General features: G+C 43.0%; 1 protein-coding gene across 4 annotated transcripts in view; it reads right to left on the reverse strand.

Moving 5' to 3' along the window:
• Nucleotides 1–14,908, reverse strand: part of SRGAP3 (SLIT-ROBO Rho GTPase activating protein 3) — a 211,642-nt gene that overhangs the window by 33,645 nt on the left and 163,089 nt on the right. For all 4 annotated transcript variants that reach the window (XM_045025281.1, XM_045025280.1, XM_045025282.1 and 1 more), the window contains exons 7-10: nt 5,950–6,171; nt 5,503–5,604; nt 5,026–5,223; nt 3,145–3,229 (exon numbers count right to left, since the gene is read on the reverse strand). In XM_045025281.1, coding sequence (XP_044881216.1) covers nt 3,145–3,229; nt 5,026–5,223; nt 5,503–5,604; nt 5,950–6,171 — 607 coding nt within the window. The remainder of the gene's footprint in view (nt 1–3,144; nt 3,230–5,025; nt 5,224–5,502; nt 5,605–5,949; nt 6,172–14,908) is intronic.

The raw sequence follows: 14,908 nt of genomic DNA on the forward strand, positions 1-14,908 counted from the left end.
ACTGACTCTTTGCAACCTTAACTATAGTTCTCTCTTCTAAGCACTGCCATAGTTTTTCCAGTTATGGGAACAATGATTAGCAATGCATCATCAGGAGTCCAATCATTTTACCCACTGATTTATGATATCATCTTAATACTATCTAGGAGATAGGCCTGTTCTCTGCATTAAGATCTGATCTATGGGAAGAGCCCAGATGGGTCAGATTTCTACTAACCCTTTACAATAACAATATATGGAGATATACCTATCTCATAGAATTGGAAGTGACCTTGAAAGGTCATTGAGTCCAGTCCCTGCCTTCCCTAGCAGAACCAAGTACTATCCCTGACGGTTCCCCCCGATCCCTAAATGGCCCCCTCAAGGATTGAGCTCACAACCCTGGGTTTAGCAGGCCAATGCTCAAACCACTGAGCTATCCCTCCCCCTTTACTCCACCTACCCCTCCCTCCTCCAAAATATCAAAGCCTGAATTTGGAAACAGCTGCTGAGAGCTCTGCCTGGCAATGTGCAGTGATTGACTAAATCTGATGAGATCCATACCCAAGTTCATTTGAAATATGGGACTACCCCAATAAGAAGGTAGAACAGACTGCTATTGTTCTGCTACTGCAGTGTGTTAGTGGGCTATCCAGGGTACTGAGAATTCTAGGAGAGGAAAGTATTTTCATAGAGCCCTAGGAGTCCACTATGACAGTTTTCTTATGTTAAAATTTTATTCTTCAGATGCAGTGCTGTTTAAGGGACACACTGCATGCAATAAATCACAGGATCTAAGGGAAAAGTAGGTTCTAAAGCGAAAAAAACTTGGAGGAGAAAATATGTTGGGGATAAAAGACAACAAAAGCTAATTCATTTTTATTACATTAAGATCAGCAGCACGCTTATTGTAGTACTAAAATGAGATTGGAGACAGCTGATCCTTTAAACTTTAAAAATAAGTATCCTCTCTCCCATTGTGGAACAACTATCCAGGGCTATAAAGCATCTCGGTCTTCTGCAAACTGGGCAGAATACACAAAAAATATTTACTGTTCCCATAGAGCTAAAAATCCCTGGGTTAGGTATCAATGAGGAAAAGTGTCTCTATTCAAGACAGCACTTGCGCAGCTACTTAACTTAAAGCATGTGCTTAAGCCTTATCCTGGATAGGGACAGACTTAGGCATGTGCTTTAAGATCTTTCCTCAATCACAACCTTAAATCTAACGAAACTGGCTAAGGGATGACAGAGACCCCTACTCAGAGAGTGGAGGTTCAGACTGTAGACCACAAATCCAAGGTGGTATAAGAGGTTTGTAAGAGGTCAACAATGTTTGTCTGAAACACCCTCTTGTGTTAGCAGGTAGATGAAACACCCTGCTCTTTAAGTAGGTGAGAAAGAGTTACGTGGGTTTTCCCCAACTCACTGAGACAGATGACTCTATCTGCATAAAAGCAGGTGGAAATGGCTGTCTGGCAGGATTGGATCAGTCCTGAAGGAGGAACTGTAGCAGCAGCCAAGACTGGGGATAGGGACAAGGTGTGAGCTGACCATTACAGGGTCTCATTGTTTTGTAAATAAAGCCACACCCCAGGGAAGGGATGAATCTGCAGTTTACACAGTGCATGGACTAAGTTCAGATCTATTGCTTGGGTAGCTGAAATACTCTACTGGTCAGCCTGCAGATACTCTTCAAGTTCCCAGTGACCTTATATAGTCATGTGAACATGAATGTACACAGAAGGCATGCGTGGGTCATGAGCATCTCCTCTGCCAATCAGAAATGAGGAGTCCCCTTGTGTTCTAAAGCTCAGAAGCTTTATAAAGCTAATGAAGTCTTCCTTTCTGAACAATATCATTAGTGCTCCTGGGAAACCCCAACTGGCTTCTCAGGAGGCCATATTTCCTTCCAATGGAATCTTTCACTAAGACCAGGCCCCTACAATTAAAGAAATTGAATTTATACATTAACTGAAATTAGTCTGTCTAAGATATTAACTGCGGTGAAATCATTTGTAATTCAATAATACAGACCCATCAGGAATGCATATTACCCCAGGTTATCCTAGTCCTAGTGAATTTAATAGAGGTTCCTACTAAAAGACCTACTGAACTGACTAAAGAATAAAGATCCTGTCTACAGATTTTCTAAACCATCTTATAGAATTCTAGGGCAGGGTTAAAAGTCTCTTTTTATTCTGTTCCACGGGATGATCCACAAACCTACAGAAATCTGTAGGATTTCCCATAAGGGAAGGTGCTGGGACCTCAGCACACCTCAACTTGATGTCAGCACCTGTCATTAACAGTTGCAGACCTCAATGAGAGTTGGAGGTGCTCAGCACTTCACAGACTCAGGACATTGTCAAGGATAAAAAAAATCATATAAATGTTCTTAAATTTCTTTACTGTACCACCGTCACAACTCCCTGATTATTAAAAGTGAAAGGGTTTTAAATATCCAATTACTTTTCACCATGTGTCCTGTTTGGTTTGGTTTTCTTCATTTCACTTGCTTGGAAAGTGAAACTAGAACAGAAGGTTAACCACTATGTGTTTCCAGTCAGGTTCACTGCCAAGTCTCCATGCTTAGCACAGAGCTGCTGCTGCAGCTGGCTTTGGATCTCCAGCGCCAGGGAATTTAATTTAAAATTATATTTCTGCAAGCATTTCAATTCATATCAGTGCTCGTAAAAATGTTTAATGTACAAAACCTAATCTGGAAGCCTAACATATTTGAAAAATGACCCTTTAATTGCCAATGAAAGCAGTGAAGTATACAGCATCCCTGTTAAAATCACTTCCATTGGGTTTGGGTTTGTGCAGTTAACCCCTTGGCTGCTGCTGGAGAAAGCATGATTGGGTATAGCTGTAATTCTGGACTAAATCCTTGCGGGGCCCAGTGGCAGTGCAAGCAGCAATAATGCAGCCTAACATTTACATTTTGAATTCATAGTCTACTCTCGGTCACAAATAAAGGTGATTGGATCTAGAATATTTTTGCATGTCTTCTGTTAAGCTTAGCAGAAGCAACTCATTGTAGAGGCTAGCATTCACCCAGGGAAAGGAAAGTAGCAGGTGAGATTTGAAAAGTTCAAGGTCTGGTTTGAAATCTTGATGTGAGATGCAAGGTTTCTCTCTGGACCTTACCCTAGGACTCACCTTCTCCAAGAGTCTGCTTCAGTAAGTCATGTTTAGCCTGGAGCTTGGTGATAAGGTTACTGCCATTCAAATACTCTTTAAATTTCTGGAAAAAAAACCCACAAACACAAATACAACATGAGTAAGGACTCTTGGTGAAAATGTTTTCTAACTGATATACATTTTTGCCTATGGGATTGCTGTAAAGGAATTCAGCAAGAGAGTCTGTTAGGCTCTAATAAACCAGACTTCAGTTACATACACAAAAGTGAACCAAGGATAGGTTAAAATTTGCTCTTTCACTATTCAAACAGCAGTACTGTTGACCTTATTAGCCCAGAATTCTTTGTGTTGTGCCATGTTCTTGAGGTCAGGGCTTTGGAACACAAGGAACCCCAAAGAAAACAGTTCAAAGAAAGCCTGCTTTTGTCAGGCTTCTGGGAATGGCCCCAATAAGCAATGAGCTTTTCCTTCCAGAGACAGGGCTCTGCCTTTGTGCAAACAGCGATAAGGAAGGGAGAATTCCCAGTACATGAGATCTTCCTGGCTCGGGAGATCAGATACTTATGCTAAGCAGCTAGTCTCATTCAATGCATAACATTCCTATTTTATTTAGAGACCGCCTCATACCCAATAATGCCTTGGAGGCCAATAACTTTATACATCTCAGGAGTGGGGGAGAAAGGGACAGAAAATGAAAGAGAGAGAGATAACTTTTGCAAAATGCCTTTAAAAAAAAAACTTCTTACAAACAAAATTGCAACTAACTCTCTGAATGGGAACCATACAAAAATAATCACAGAGAAGCTGTAAGCCCTACTGCAGATGTGAATGTCTCATGGGACACTACAAGCCATGTCATGTTACCAACAACCTTCAATAACATGTGCCTTGTTGAGAACAGGGGACACTTCTCTTGAAGTCATCTCTTATAATACTTGAAATAGAAATAATAATGAGCCTGTTCTACAGACCCTGGGATCTGCACAGTGGAAAGATGGGCAGGCCAGAATGAACGTCACTTCCATACCCAACCTATAGAGCTTGCTGCAGAAAGATGCTACAGCCCCAGGTTATGGGTATCTTCCTACAGCCATCTTTCCATGGTGGAGATTACCCTTAAATTTGAGGAGAGAATTCTCAAAGTGGAGATTTAGCCATGCCTGTCGGTTTTTGCTGAGGGTAGGTGGGCTGGACTGACAGTTCTGCAGAGTGACATCTTATGGGAATTGAACAGAGACCATCAAACTCATCTCACATAGACCCTGAGGTGGTAACACTAAGGCCACGTCTATACTTACCCGCCGGGTCGACGCGGCGAGTTCGACTTCTCGGAGTTCGAACTATCGCGTCTGATCTAGACGCGATAGTTCGAACTCCGGAAGCACCGCGGTCGACTCCGGTACTCCACCGCGGCAGGAGGAGTTGCCGGAGTCGACCTTGGAGCCGCGGAGTTCGCTTCCGCGGCGACTGGACGGTAAGTCATTCGAACTAGGGTAGTTCGAATTCAGCTACGTTATTCACGTAGCTGAATTCGCGTACCCTAGTTCGAACCAGGGGCTGTGTGTAGACCAGGGCTAAGAGACTGGGGTGGTTTCCGATCAGCGAACTGGAGTGGAAGGCTTTATTGCCCATTATTGAGTCTCCCAGCTCATTTCTTTAAGTCTCCTTTCATGTCTAGCTTTTAAAGTTGTTGTTTTTTTAAAGTAACACCAGGATGCATGATTGTTCCCTGCACATTTCCCTACAGCCAATAAGCACACATTTCAATTTCAAACAAACACAAGACAAATATTTAAACAGACCAAACTGGCTCTTGCTGTTCACTAACAAGCATTTCAAATGGGACTCAACCCAACCAATTAATGCTGCGTAGCCTAGATAGCTTGAGACGAGACTCACCGTAAAATAGAACATTTCAGTTTCCTGTTGGTTGGCTCTCCTCTTGGCAATGTTTATTTTACTCATGTAGGTCTCTGAAGCGGCTGATTTGACTGACTCAGTGGAGCGACTATGCTGGAAGGCATCTGAAACATCAAAATCTTCCACCGTCAGCATGTCCTGCAAGGTCTGCATAGTGGCATCCAAAGTTTTTCGTACCTGCAGAAATGGAGAGCACAGTAGTTGTGAAACAAACTGGGAGAATGACATATTTTGGCCACAATAATTGGCCATCAAGCAGCTCTTATGTACTGGGCTTGATCCAATGTCCACTGATGTCAGTGGTAGTCCTCAGAAAAGCCACCAGAAGTCTCAGCATCGTAGAAGATTCCAACCGACTAAAAGCTCTAGCACAGAATGCTGAAGGTCATGTGGCAAAGACTAAAGTCATTAGCAGAGTCCACCGGAATAATGATCAAAGCCAGTTATTGCTCTCACCTCCTCATTCTCTATCTTGAGAGTGGCAAGTCTAGACTGCAGCTGGTGATATCGCATGAGCAACTCCGTCTGCACAGGCTGTTGGGCGCTCACCTGACATACCTGATGGTAGTAACAAAACCAGAGAGAGGAGACTGAAACATTCACTGGACAAATAGGAATACTTTAAGCAATTATATGATTCTCTCCCCCGCCCTAAGCTCGTCTCTTTCTCGGAGGTTGGGTACCCCACCCCATCTCTAACTGGCAATGCCCTGTATCTGGGCCTAAGCAAAGCATTTATCACATAGCAGTTGAAAAGAGTTGAAAAAGGAAAGCAGCATGAACAGAAGAAGAGTGGCAACAGCATGGGAAAAAGAGGTTAAAGATCACAGACTAGGGAGAGAGGAATCTAGGACAGCTCAGGCTATGCCAAATTGCTGATGCTGTTTTCTGCAGGTCCAGTACCTCATCCCCCATGTGAGGCTGGAATTCAAACTTCAGCGGAGGGCAGAAGACCTGGTTGCACATGTCCATGACTGTATGCTTGTCACTCCGTGCGTCCAGGTTGTCCACCGCGTTCTCGATGATGTCCAGGCCCTCATGGCGTGAGGTTTCTAGGTTATATTCAGCAGACAGGTATGTCCTGAATGTCCGAGCTAGGCTGGCATGGAATCCCAGATCACAACACTGAGGGAGGGGGAGAATTATTGAAGAAAGGTCACGTTCACAGACTGAGTAACATGAGTAAAAAATTCTCACATTTAAATATCCCCTTCACCCCGAAGGGCCTCAGAGCACCATGTATGGGCACAGGAATCATTTTTTCAGCCAATGAAATGTAGCCACTTCCGGAGTAGAACACATCAGCTGTTTAATAACATACACCAACAACAGACAGCAGTAGGACGTGAAGCATACAGTACGCACTCAAAGATGCTGGGGGAATTAAAGGAAATACTACCAATTACCCTCACTGGACAGTGGCCATTTCAAGCTGGAGGAGTAAATTCCAGCTCAAGGAGACATACCCCTCTAGCGCTGAATGAGCCAGCATGCTTAAAAAAAAAAAAAAAAAAGAGTAGCCGCAGCAGTGCAAGCGGTGGGGGAGGGGGCTAGCTGGCAAGTGCCTAGGCTCTCAGACAGGTACATACTTGGGGTGGCTAACCCCTCCTGCTGTTTACACAGCTGCAGCTATGCTTGATTTTTACTGCCCTGGCTCTATCAGAGCTAGCGCAGGTATGTCTCCTCTAGCTGAGGATCACACCACCCAGCTGCAAGGCAGACATACCCTACATCATGCCAAGAGTGACATGGCTCAGCTGAAAGGAAGCACCTCCAAAAGTCACAGCACCCTCTACAGCCACGCTGGGATGTTGAGCAAGTGCTGGCTCAGCTAGTTCCTCACCAATGCCCATTCCTGCCACACCCTGCAATTTCCTGGGCCAAATTCTGATCAGGCCCAACTCTGCTAACTGATCAGATTTCACAGGACAGTAGCCAGGGAGGAACAGGTCGTGGGTTTCCAAGATGTGTACCCCTTGTTCACTGACTGCCTAGCTTATTCCTCCCTCCTCAGTCAATTTACTGCACCTTTCCATAAGCCCCTTCTAAGCACAGAAATGCATTCATCAAAATTAGCTAGCAGAGACAGACGTTAAAGTAAGCTGGCATTCAAACACTCCCTGTTATCGAACTCTTTCATCACAGCAATGAAGATGCTTCCATTATCCCCCTCTCTCTTACTCAAAAGAGAACAGTTTCTCATGCATAAGTGATCATTCCTCCTTGGGGAAAATGATAGAACTGAAAGCTAATTGCTGTCAAAATACTGTATATGAAAAAAAAGCCCTGTTTTCAATATAATCGAGTCTTGTTTGTATGATGTATCAACAGCATTGGAGTCGCTGCAAAGAATGGCCAGTCACCACCTAGTAAAAATGACTTTTATGGTCTCCTCCCAATCCCTAAAGGGAGTTTTGGCTATGCCGCAAAACCACTATGTAATTTGGGCTTGGTTGGCAGACTCTACTTGAAAGGGGACCAAGTCTTGAAGAGCCTGGATGCTGGGGATCAGGGCAGAGGTGCACTGGCAAAGATGGGGAGCGAAGGGACATTCCAGTTTTGGATCTCAGCCAAAATGCAGGTACAGCTGTGTGCAGAGAGAGAAAGAAAGACTGGAAACGGTGAGATTGTTACACACCAGCACTGAGTTGCATTAGCAGAGCTGCGAGGGGACTGAGCTGGAATGGACAGTCAGAAGATGTCTCAGCCCTGATGACAATGACACTTTAACAGGCCTGTGGAGGACAAGACTGAAACAGAAGGTATTGTGGGTAAAAAGATTAAGGTGCATGAGCAGAGCTCTTTGAGAGAGAAGAGGGGTTGGAGTTCAGGATAAAGGGGCACTGGCACTGTTGGGGAGCTTATACCACTCCAGGCTTTACCCCATGTGAGAAACTTCACATTCACCTGTCCCCAACACATGCATACTGTGATATGCCTAAAATAATTCCCTCCCTCTAGAAAAGAGGACAAAGAATTGCTGACCCATCTTTTGTTTCATACGGCATCTAACTAATGACTGCTACTGAATTATCCTTATATTATATAAAAGCTGTCAAAATACAATTAACATTACAAATTATGAATTATAGAGGTTAAGAAGTTTTGCTGACTAAACAACCACTTGGTCATGACTAGAGTTGGAACCAAGTCAATAATGACTAGAGGTTGGTGAATTTTATATATACACACACATATATACACACACACACACACACACCCCTATATATATAGTCAAATTCTGCAAACAGTTTTGGCTGAAAAAACTGATTGGGGGTAGGGGCAGGAATCAGTAGATATTTCAGAACGAAATGTCAAAATGGTTCATTTAGAGATTTGTTGAAATGTCATTATGAATCAACATTTGAAACCTGTTGTTCCATTCAAACTAAATTTTCCAGTTTTTCGTTTAGTTAAGAATTACAACAAACAACAACAACAACAACAAAAAATCTGTTTGGGTTTGAAACAAACCCAATTTTTTTTTATTTTAACTTTTCATATCAGCCACTGAATCAAAAAAATCAGTTATTCACTCAACTCTAAAATGACCGAGATTCTTTACGGTTTGATAGCTATTAAGTAACCTATGTGAAATGGAGTGGGTCGGCTGAGTTCAGGTCTTCAAGCTCATCATACAACCTGCCACCTTAAAGTGATAGGTTCATATTAATGTCAGTTATGCTGCACCTGTTAACAGTATTTGTTACTTCTTTATCACTAAAGATGTGTGAGGTGCTTATCACACATAGAAGGAGACAGCCCTTCAGCCAAGGAGTTTACATTCTAAGCCCCGGATCCAGCCATTGCACTGCTTGACTTCAATGGGATTTGGTGTGGGTACAAGGGATCAGGACCTAATTTAATGTAAGTAGGCCAAATTCAGTCCTCCTAGTGTTAACTGTTGAAACCAGATACCATGGTGATCAGTGTAGCCCAAAAAACAAGATTAAGAAAGACAGAAAGAATTTGGCCTGGTTAATCTAATCAAAATTAATCCAAAATAGACTGTTCTATGGATACACGGAGGACTCCAGTTTCCAGACCTGCCATCACTTTTCTGAGAAATACACTGAAGGGAGAAAAAAAGAATTAAGTCATGTTAAAAAACAACCAGAATTCTGCATCAAAATGTTACCATCACTAAACTCAAAGTGAAATGTTAAATCTCAGTTACTGCCACAAGCAACTCCAGCCAAAGACGACATCTCGTCCTATCCACTGATGTGAAGAGACGTCCCTCAGTTCAGATTAAGTCACACAGAGATGTTTTTATGTCACTGTGTGCTAAAAGTGGGAGCAAAAACGGGCTGACTCCTGCTCACTGATATGTGAGCATACTCAGCCTACCCTGACCCAGGCTTGCCACATGTGCAGTAGCCAGTTTGGGACATGAATGATATGGTCATAGTGCACCCTTTATCCTGACCTGGCTTAATTTAAATAAGTCAGACTGCCAGCAGTCAGCCATGTTGACACTTCTTTGAAGGCCCCATGAGCAGAATTCAAGCTTTCCTTAAAATAAGCTTCCAGCCTTTACAGTTGAAGAAAAAATATGATGGTGAACTGATGCACTGCGCCTTCCTGAGTCTGCAAAGAGACTGAAAGAATATTCCCTAAAGAAGTAGGAAAGGCTCCCATTCATAACATTGGACGTTAACACTGAAGCCTAGTGATGGTAATCCAAAATGTCAATATTGTTAACTCTTTCACCACTGACAATTTTAGAACAAATAGCCAGCTACTCTGGGACTGTGGGTGGAAGTTGAGTACAGTATTAACATAATCTACCCATTGCCTTTCAGCTTTCATGAGATCAATGTACTTCTCTGATATTCAAGTATGTGAACAGCCAGGCAATGATGTCAGTTACAGGAAGTACCGCCTCCAGAAGGAAGCCCTTTTGAGACTAATGTCACAGTGCCAGGATTTCAGAATGCCACAATAAAATTCCAAGCAGGAGGGGAATAAAGGCAAAATTCTCTTCTCAGATCAACAGGGGGATCTTGACTCTTATGATCTGCTCATTTTAGATGCAGGCGGATGCCATTCTTGTTAATGAGATTTCTGCACACATGGGAAGAGCAGAATGGGGGAGCCATGGTCCATGCGTTGACTTGACAGAAGAACGCTGTCCTACTTCAGAATCAGCCTCATGCTTCCAAAAGGATCCCAAAAGTCTTTGCTGAAGAGGTCTACAAATCTGTGCTACTGTGGATCCCCAACAATTACAGCACCAATTAGCAGGTCAAAAAAAAGACACAAAACCAAAATATCTGTGTCTGTCTAAGGGTGGCATTTCCCAAAGAATCCAGCGTCGGCCTAGCTGCTGCCATGGAAATCACTGAGAACCACTGGCTTTAGTGGAAGAAGGGTTAAAGCAGTGCAGAGTGCTTCTGAAAACCTCACAATTCAGACACACCCCGGAGTTCTCCATAATGCTGTTTCACCTCATTTTTAATGCGGAATTCATACTGAACCAGCAGTTACTGTAATACCAATAAGTCTGCTGCTACTGACAACTAGGGCGGCTGCCGTACTAACAACATTTTTACAGCTCCTTCAGTCTCTGCTGATTAGCACCCTGCCTGATGCTTCACACTCTGGTGCCCAGAAAAGAAAGAAAAAAACCTTCAAAGAGACACACAAATTAAAAAAAAAAAAAAAAGACTTCCGACTCCTTCTCCCAGCATCAGAAGGAACGGCATTTTCTAAATCCACTCTTCCCTTTGACAGAAAGCAAATCAGAACCACAAATTCTAATAAGAATTCTTAGCATTTCTATAGTGCCTTTCACCTGAGGAACTCCAAGTCTTAATATATTAACTAATTAAGCTTCACAACACCCTTGTGAAGTAGGGAAATATTCGCTTTTTTAAACAGAGGTCAACTGAGGCACAGGAAGTTAAGTGACTTGGTCAGAGTCAAAGAGTAAATCACCAACAGAGGCAAGAACAGAGCTATGAAGTCCCAATTCCCAGTTCCACCCCAATTCTAACCAAAACCCCTTCCCTGTCATTAAAGCTGCATAGATACCAAAATGAACCAAGAATTATCCCACTGCTGCACTGGAGAGAACAATCCTGCATTTGGCTGAGAGATAGGTAGGGAAGAATTGTTAGATCACCCATCTCTAATTTCCATGATTCTCTGATAAACTCTCAGGCTTTTGTGTATTTCAAAATGTTATACAATAAACTTAGGTTTTCAGAAGAGCTCAGGGGCAGATTTTCCAGTGCTCTGCTCACATGATTGGGACCAAAGTTTGAAAAGAGCTCAGCTCCCACTTCTATCTATTTATAGCACCAATTACCGTAGTATTTAAGCACCTCAGAATCTTTACTTATCCTGACAACATCCCTGTGAGGTAGGGAAGTGCTACTATCCCCATTTCACAGAGGGGAACTGAGGGAGAGAGAGATTAAGGGCCTATCTAGGTTGCACTGCAGCACAGACTATGGGAGTATGAACTGCAGATCACACCAAAAGGTTGCAATGTAACTGCCCTGTGTGGATGTTGCTGGCCTGAACTAAAAGGTACAGTTAATGCAGTCCTGTTTGACAAAGGGCTCTATGGTAATATGAGCAAGGTACCTTTTAGCTCACACCAGCAACAGCCACACAAGGCATTCTGATGCACTCTGCAATCCACACGCCGCATAGCCCATGCGGCAGTACAGTGATAGGTATAGCTTTAGGTGTCTCACAGGAAACTGGTGATGGGGCAGGGGACTGCACTCAGGTCTCATAAGTCCTAGACTAGCACCCTATTCACGGGGCCATCCTTCCTCAGCCTTCTTCACTTGGGCACCAAAACTAGGGACATGTTTTCAAAAGAACTCAGCTCCCATTGTGACACAAATGGCCAGATGGTCACAATTAATGTGAACATGGTTTTATGCGGTTGGCTGGCCCCTAACTTAAGAAGAATTAGTCCCACTGGTCACGGCACAGGCACACAAGTTGCGCCAACAGAACAAAAGAGGGAGCAGAATTTTAAGAATAAAACCAACTTTCAGCTGACAGCAAATATTTGAGCCTGAACTGCTTTGTTAATAATCAATGACCTTAAAATATTCTTCACGGGCACACAGAGGAACTGCTCTACTTTATGGCACAGGCAGATCTCTCTGCAAAGCTCAGTTGCTCCGTTTTCCTCTTCTTATATTTGAACATATTACGAATAGTTGTACTCACGCTATCAAACAAATTGCTCCCAGCAGAATGAACTCGTCCTTTTGCTCACAATAGGGAAGGAGAGTGGCTTAGTAGTTAAGGCAGGCGAGTGGCCTGCATGGAAGTGCCCTATAGCATTTAATACCGATAGCAACTAAAGGGTTCTACAGTAATGTTATAGGGTACTAAATAAATAACCCTAAAAACCTACAGAATTTAAAAGAAAAGGTGATTCTTTCTATAGGCTTTTTGAAGCAGGGATAGAAGTCTATGGGATGACTAAAAAAAACCCATAGAAAGGTTAGTATTCATTATTAAATTCTATGGGACTTTTCCATTTGCGGAGGGAGGCAGGACTCCTTGGTTCTATTCCCATCTATGGCAATGATTTACTGTGTAACCTTGGACAAATCACTGAACCATCTGTGCCTCAGATTCACTATCTGTAAAATAGGTCTAAAATACCTAACATGGCTGTAATATGGCTTACTGTAATGTTTGTAAAGTTAATACTTGCACTGTGCTATCACAATGATAGCGTCATAGAAACACAGAGCTGGAAGTCATCTAGTCCACCCCCCCAGGCTGAGACAGGACCAGATATACCTAGAGGTCATCCCTAATAACAGGTTAGACAAACCCCTATTAAAAGCCTCCAAGGGATAACACAACCTCCCTTTGTAACCTGTAAGCACTGGTGCTCTGCAAACACTTGTAATAAATGTATGCCATTGCTTGAGATCCTTCGATGGATGGTGACATAGAATGGAAAGTATTAATGTTACAAAAAATAGTTTTTAAGGAATAATTGTGTTGATCTATAAGAAATACAGAAGACAGACTAGTAACATTTCTATAGCCAATGTTTGCGTTTTTCCTGAATGGAGAGGGGACATCAAAATAAACATATTGCACAGGATATTCCAGCCCAATTGTGATAAATGAGGTGAAAAAGTCTGACCACAACAAGCAAGCTGCTCTGTTCACTGCAGTACGTGATCGAAGGGTGGGTTTGCCAGCCTGGGAAGTTATAATATACTGATAGGATTGAAGAGATACTGGTTAGCCGCCATAGATATGTCCTCAGAAAGGAAGCGAGGAGGCATAGTAAACAACACAGTCCTCCCTCACAGATGAAAATTATTCCCCATTGCTAGCTATTTGTAGAGAACCAGCCATCATGGTATTTTGATGTGGATAATAATACTTACCATGTATACAGGTCTTTATACTTTTCAAAGAGATGGAGAGACACTAACCTCTCTATATCCCAAAGTGTTTGCAACGCTGATTAGCCCAATATTTTCAGATCTATCCAGCCAAGATACTTCTAAGGTACCTGTCGCTTTGATACCTGAGCACTTATGAGAAAACTGAGGGAGAAAGGTTAGCAACTCGCCCACGCACCACGAGTCTGCAGGCAACGCCAGCATTAAATTTAAGGCTTACTAGCTCCCCACTTCATGTCAATCCACTAGATGAAACTGCCTTTAAACCAAGATAAACCTTTGTGAGCCACTTCAGTAGTGAGGAGGCAAAACATTTCCTCCAGGAAGTAGCAAAGGCAATTTTCTCCGAGACCAAAAATAACGGTAAATTGTTCTGCTCTTCCATCTGCCTGAGAATGAAGAGATTCTTCAGAGTGCTATGAACATCTGCTGTAATTTAATTACAAATGGACACAATCCCAAAGTCTATCCCAGTTCTAGAGATTTTTACCAGATCCCAACTTTAAATAAGGAATCTCTTTGAAACTGGACTGGTCTTTTGAAGTATGCTCACTGTGCCTTAGCAACCGGTCACCTCTCTTCCCAATTTTCTGGATTCCAATTTCAATGGGTTGTTCCTGCCTCTTGCCAGCTAGCCTGACAGGACACTGAAAGCATCCTGAAAACCCTTTGGGGCCATACAACTTCACCACATGGTGACACGTCAAGATGTCTGACTGCGATACAGCAGCAAGGTATCACAGTCTAGATAGCTCTATGGCATGAGGCAAAGGCTATGCACTGCAGAACAAAAATTTAGAAGTTGGTGACTGTCCAAGCATGGGAGCATTCCCAGGAGCTATCTGCCAAGGGCTTGGCTATTTTAGCTTCAGTCTATGTTCCAGACCTTCAGGATGGTCTGGAACATCACATTTGCACTGTAATGGGATGGCTGCCTGTGGCGAGGTAGTTCAGGTTTCAGTATATCCTAGTGCAGCCCAAGGCACACCCCACAGTCCTGATCCACTTATGGATTCTCTAGGAGACTGCCCATGTTTCTGACTCACCTCAAAACCACCCCTATTACTTCCATGGAATAATTTACATTGTCATAACATGTTAACTGGGGACTTGAGGAATTTTCTTATTTGAAGCTAGGAATCGGAACGCCTGTGTTGTGATGTAAGATAATGTAGACACAGAATACTAAGCTATTGCCTTTTCTCCCAGAACTCAAGTGTGTAAGGTTTTCACCCCAGATGTAGGGCCTGACCTTACCACCCTCTAAAAAGTCACTGGGACTGGAACTATGGACTCCAATTAATTCTAGTATTCTCTTCCCCATAGGAACTACTGGGTTGTGCCTGAGGCAGTAGCCAATACCTGATACTTCAAAGGATATGTTAAAAATTACCTATTGTGCTCCGAGCCACATGTGCAGTGATGTGTGAGGGGCAGGGAATAGGGAAAGCGATCTT

This window comes from Mauremys mutica, chromosome 7, assembly GCF_020497125.1.
Source record: "Mauremys mutica isolate MM-2020 ecotype Southern chromosome 7, ASM2049712v1, whole genome shotgun sequence".
In the NCBI taxonomy this organism is placed as follows: Eukaryota; Metazoa; Chordata; order Testudines; family Geoemydidae; genus Mauremys; species Mauremys mutica.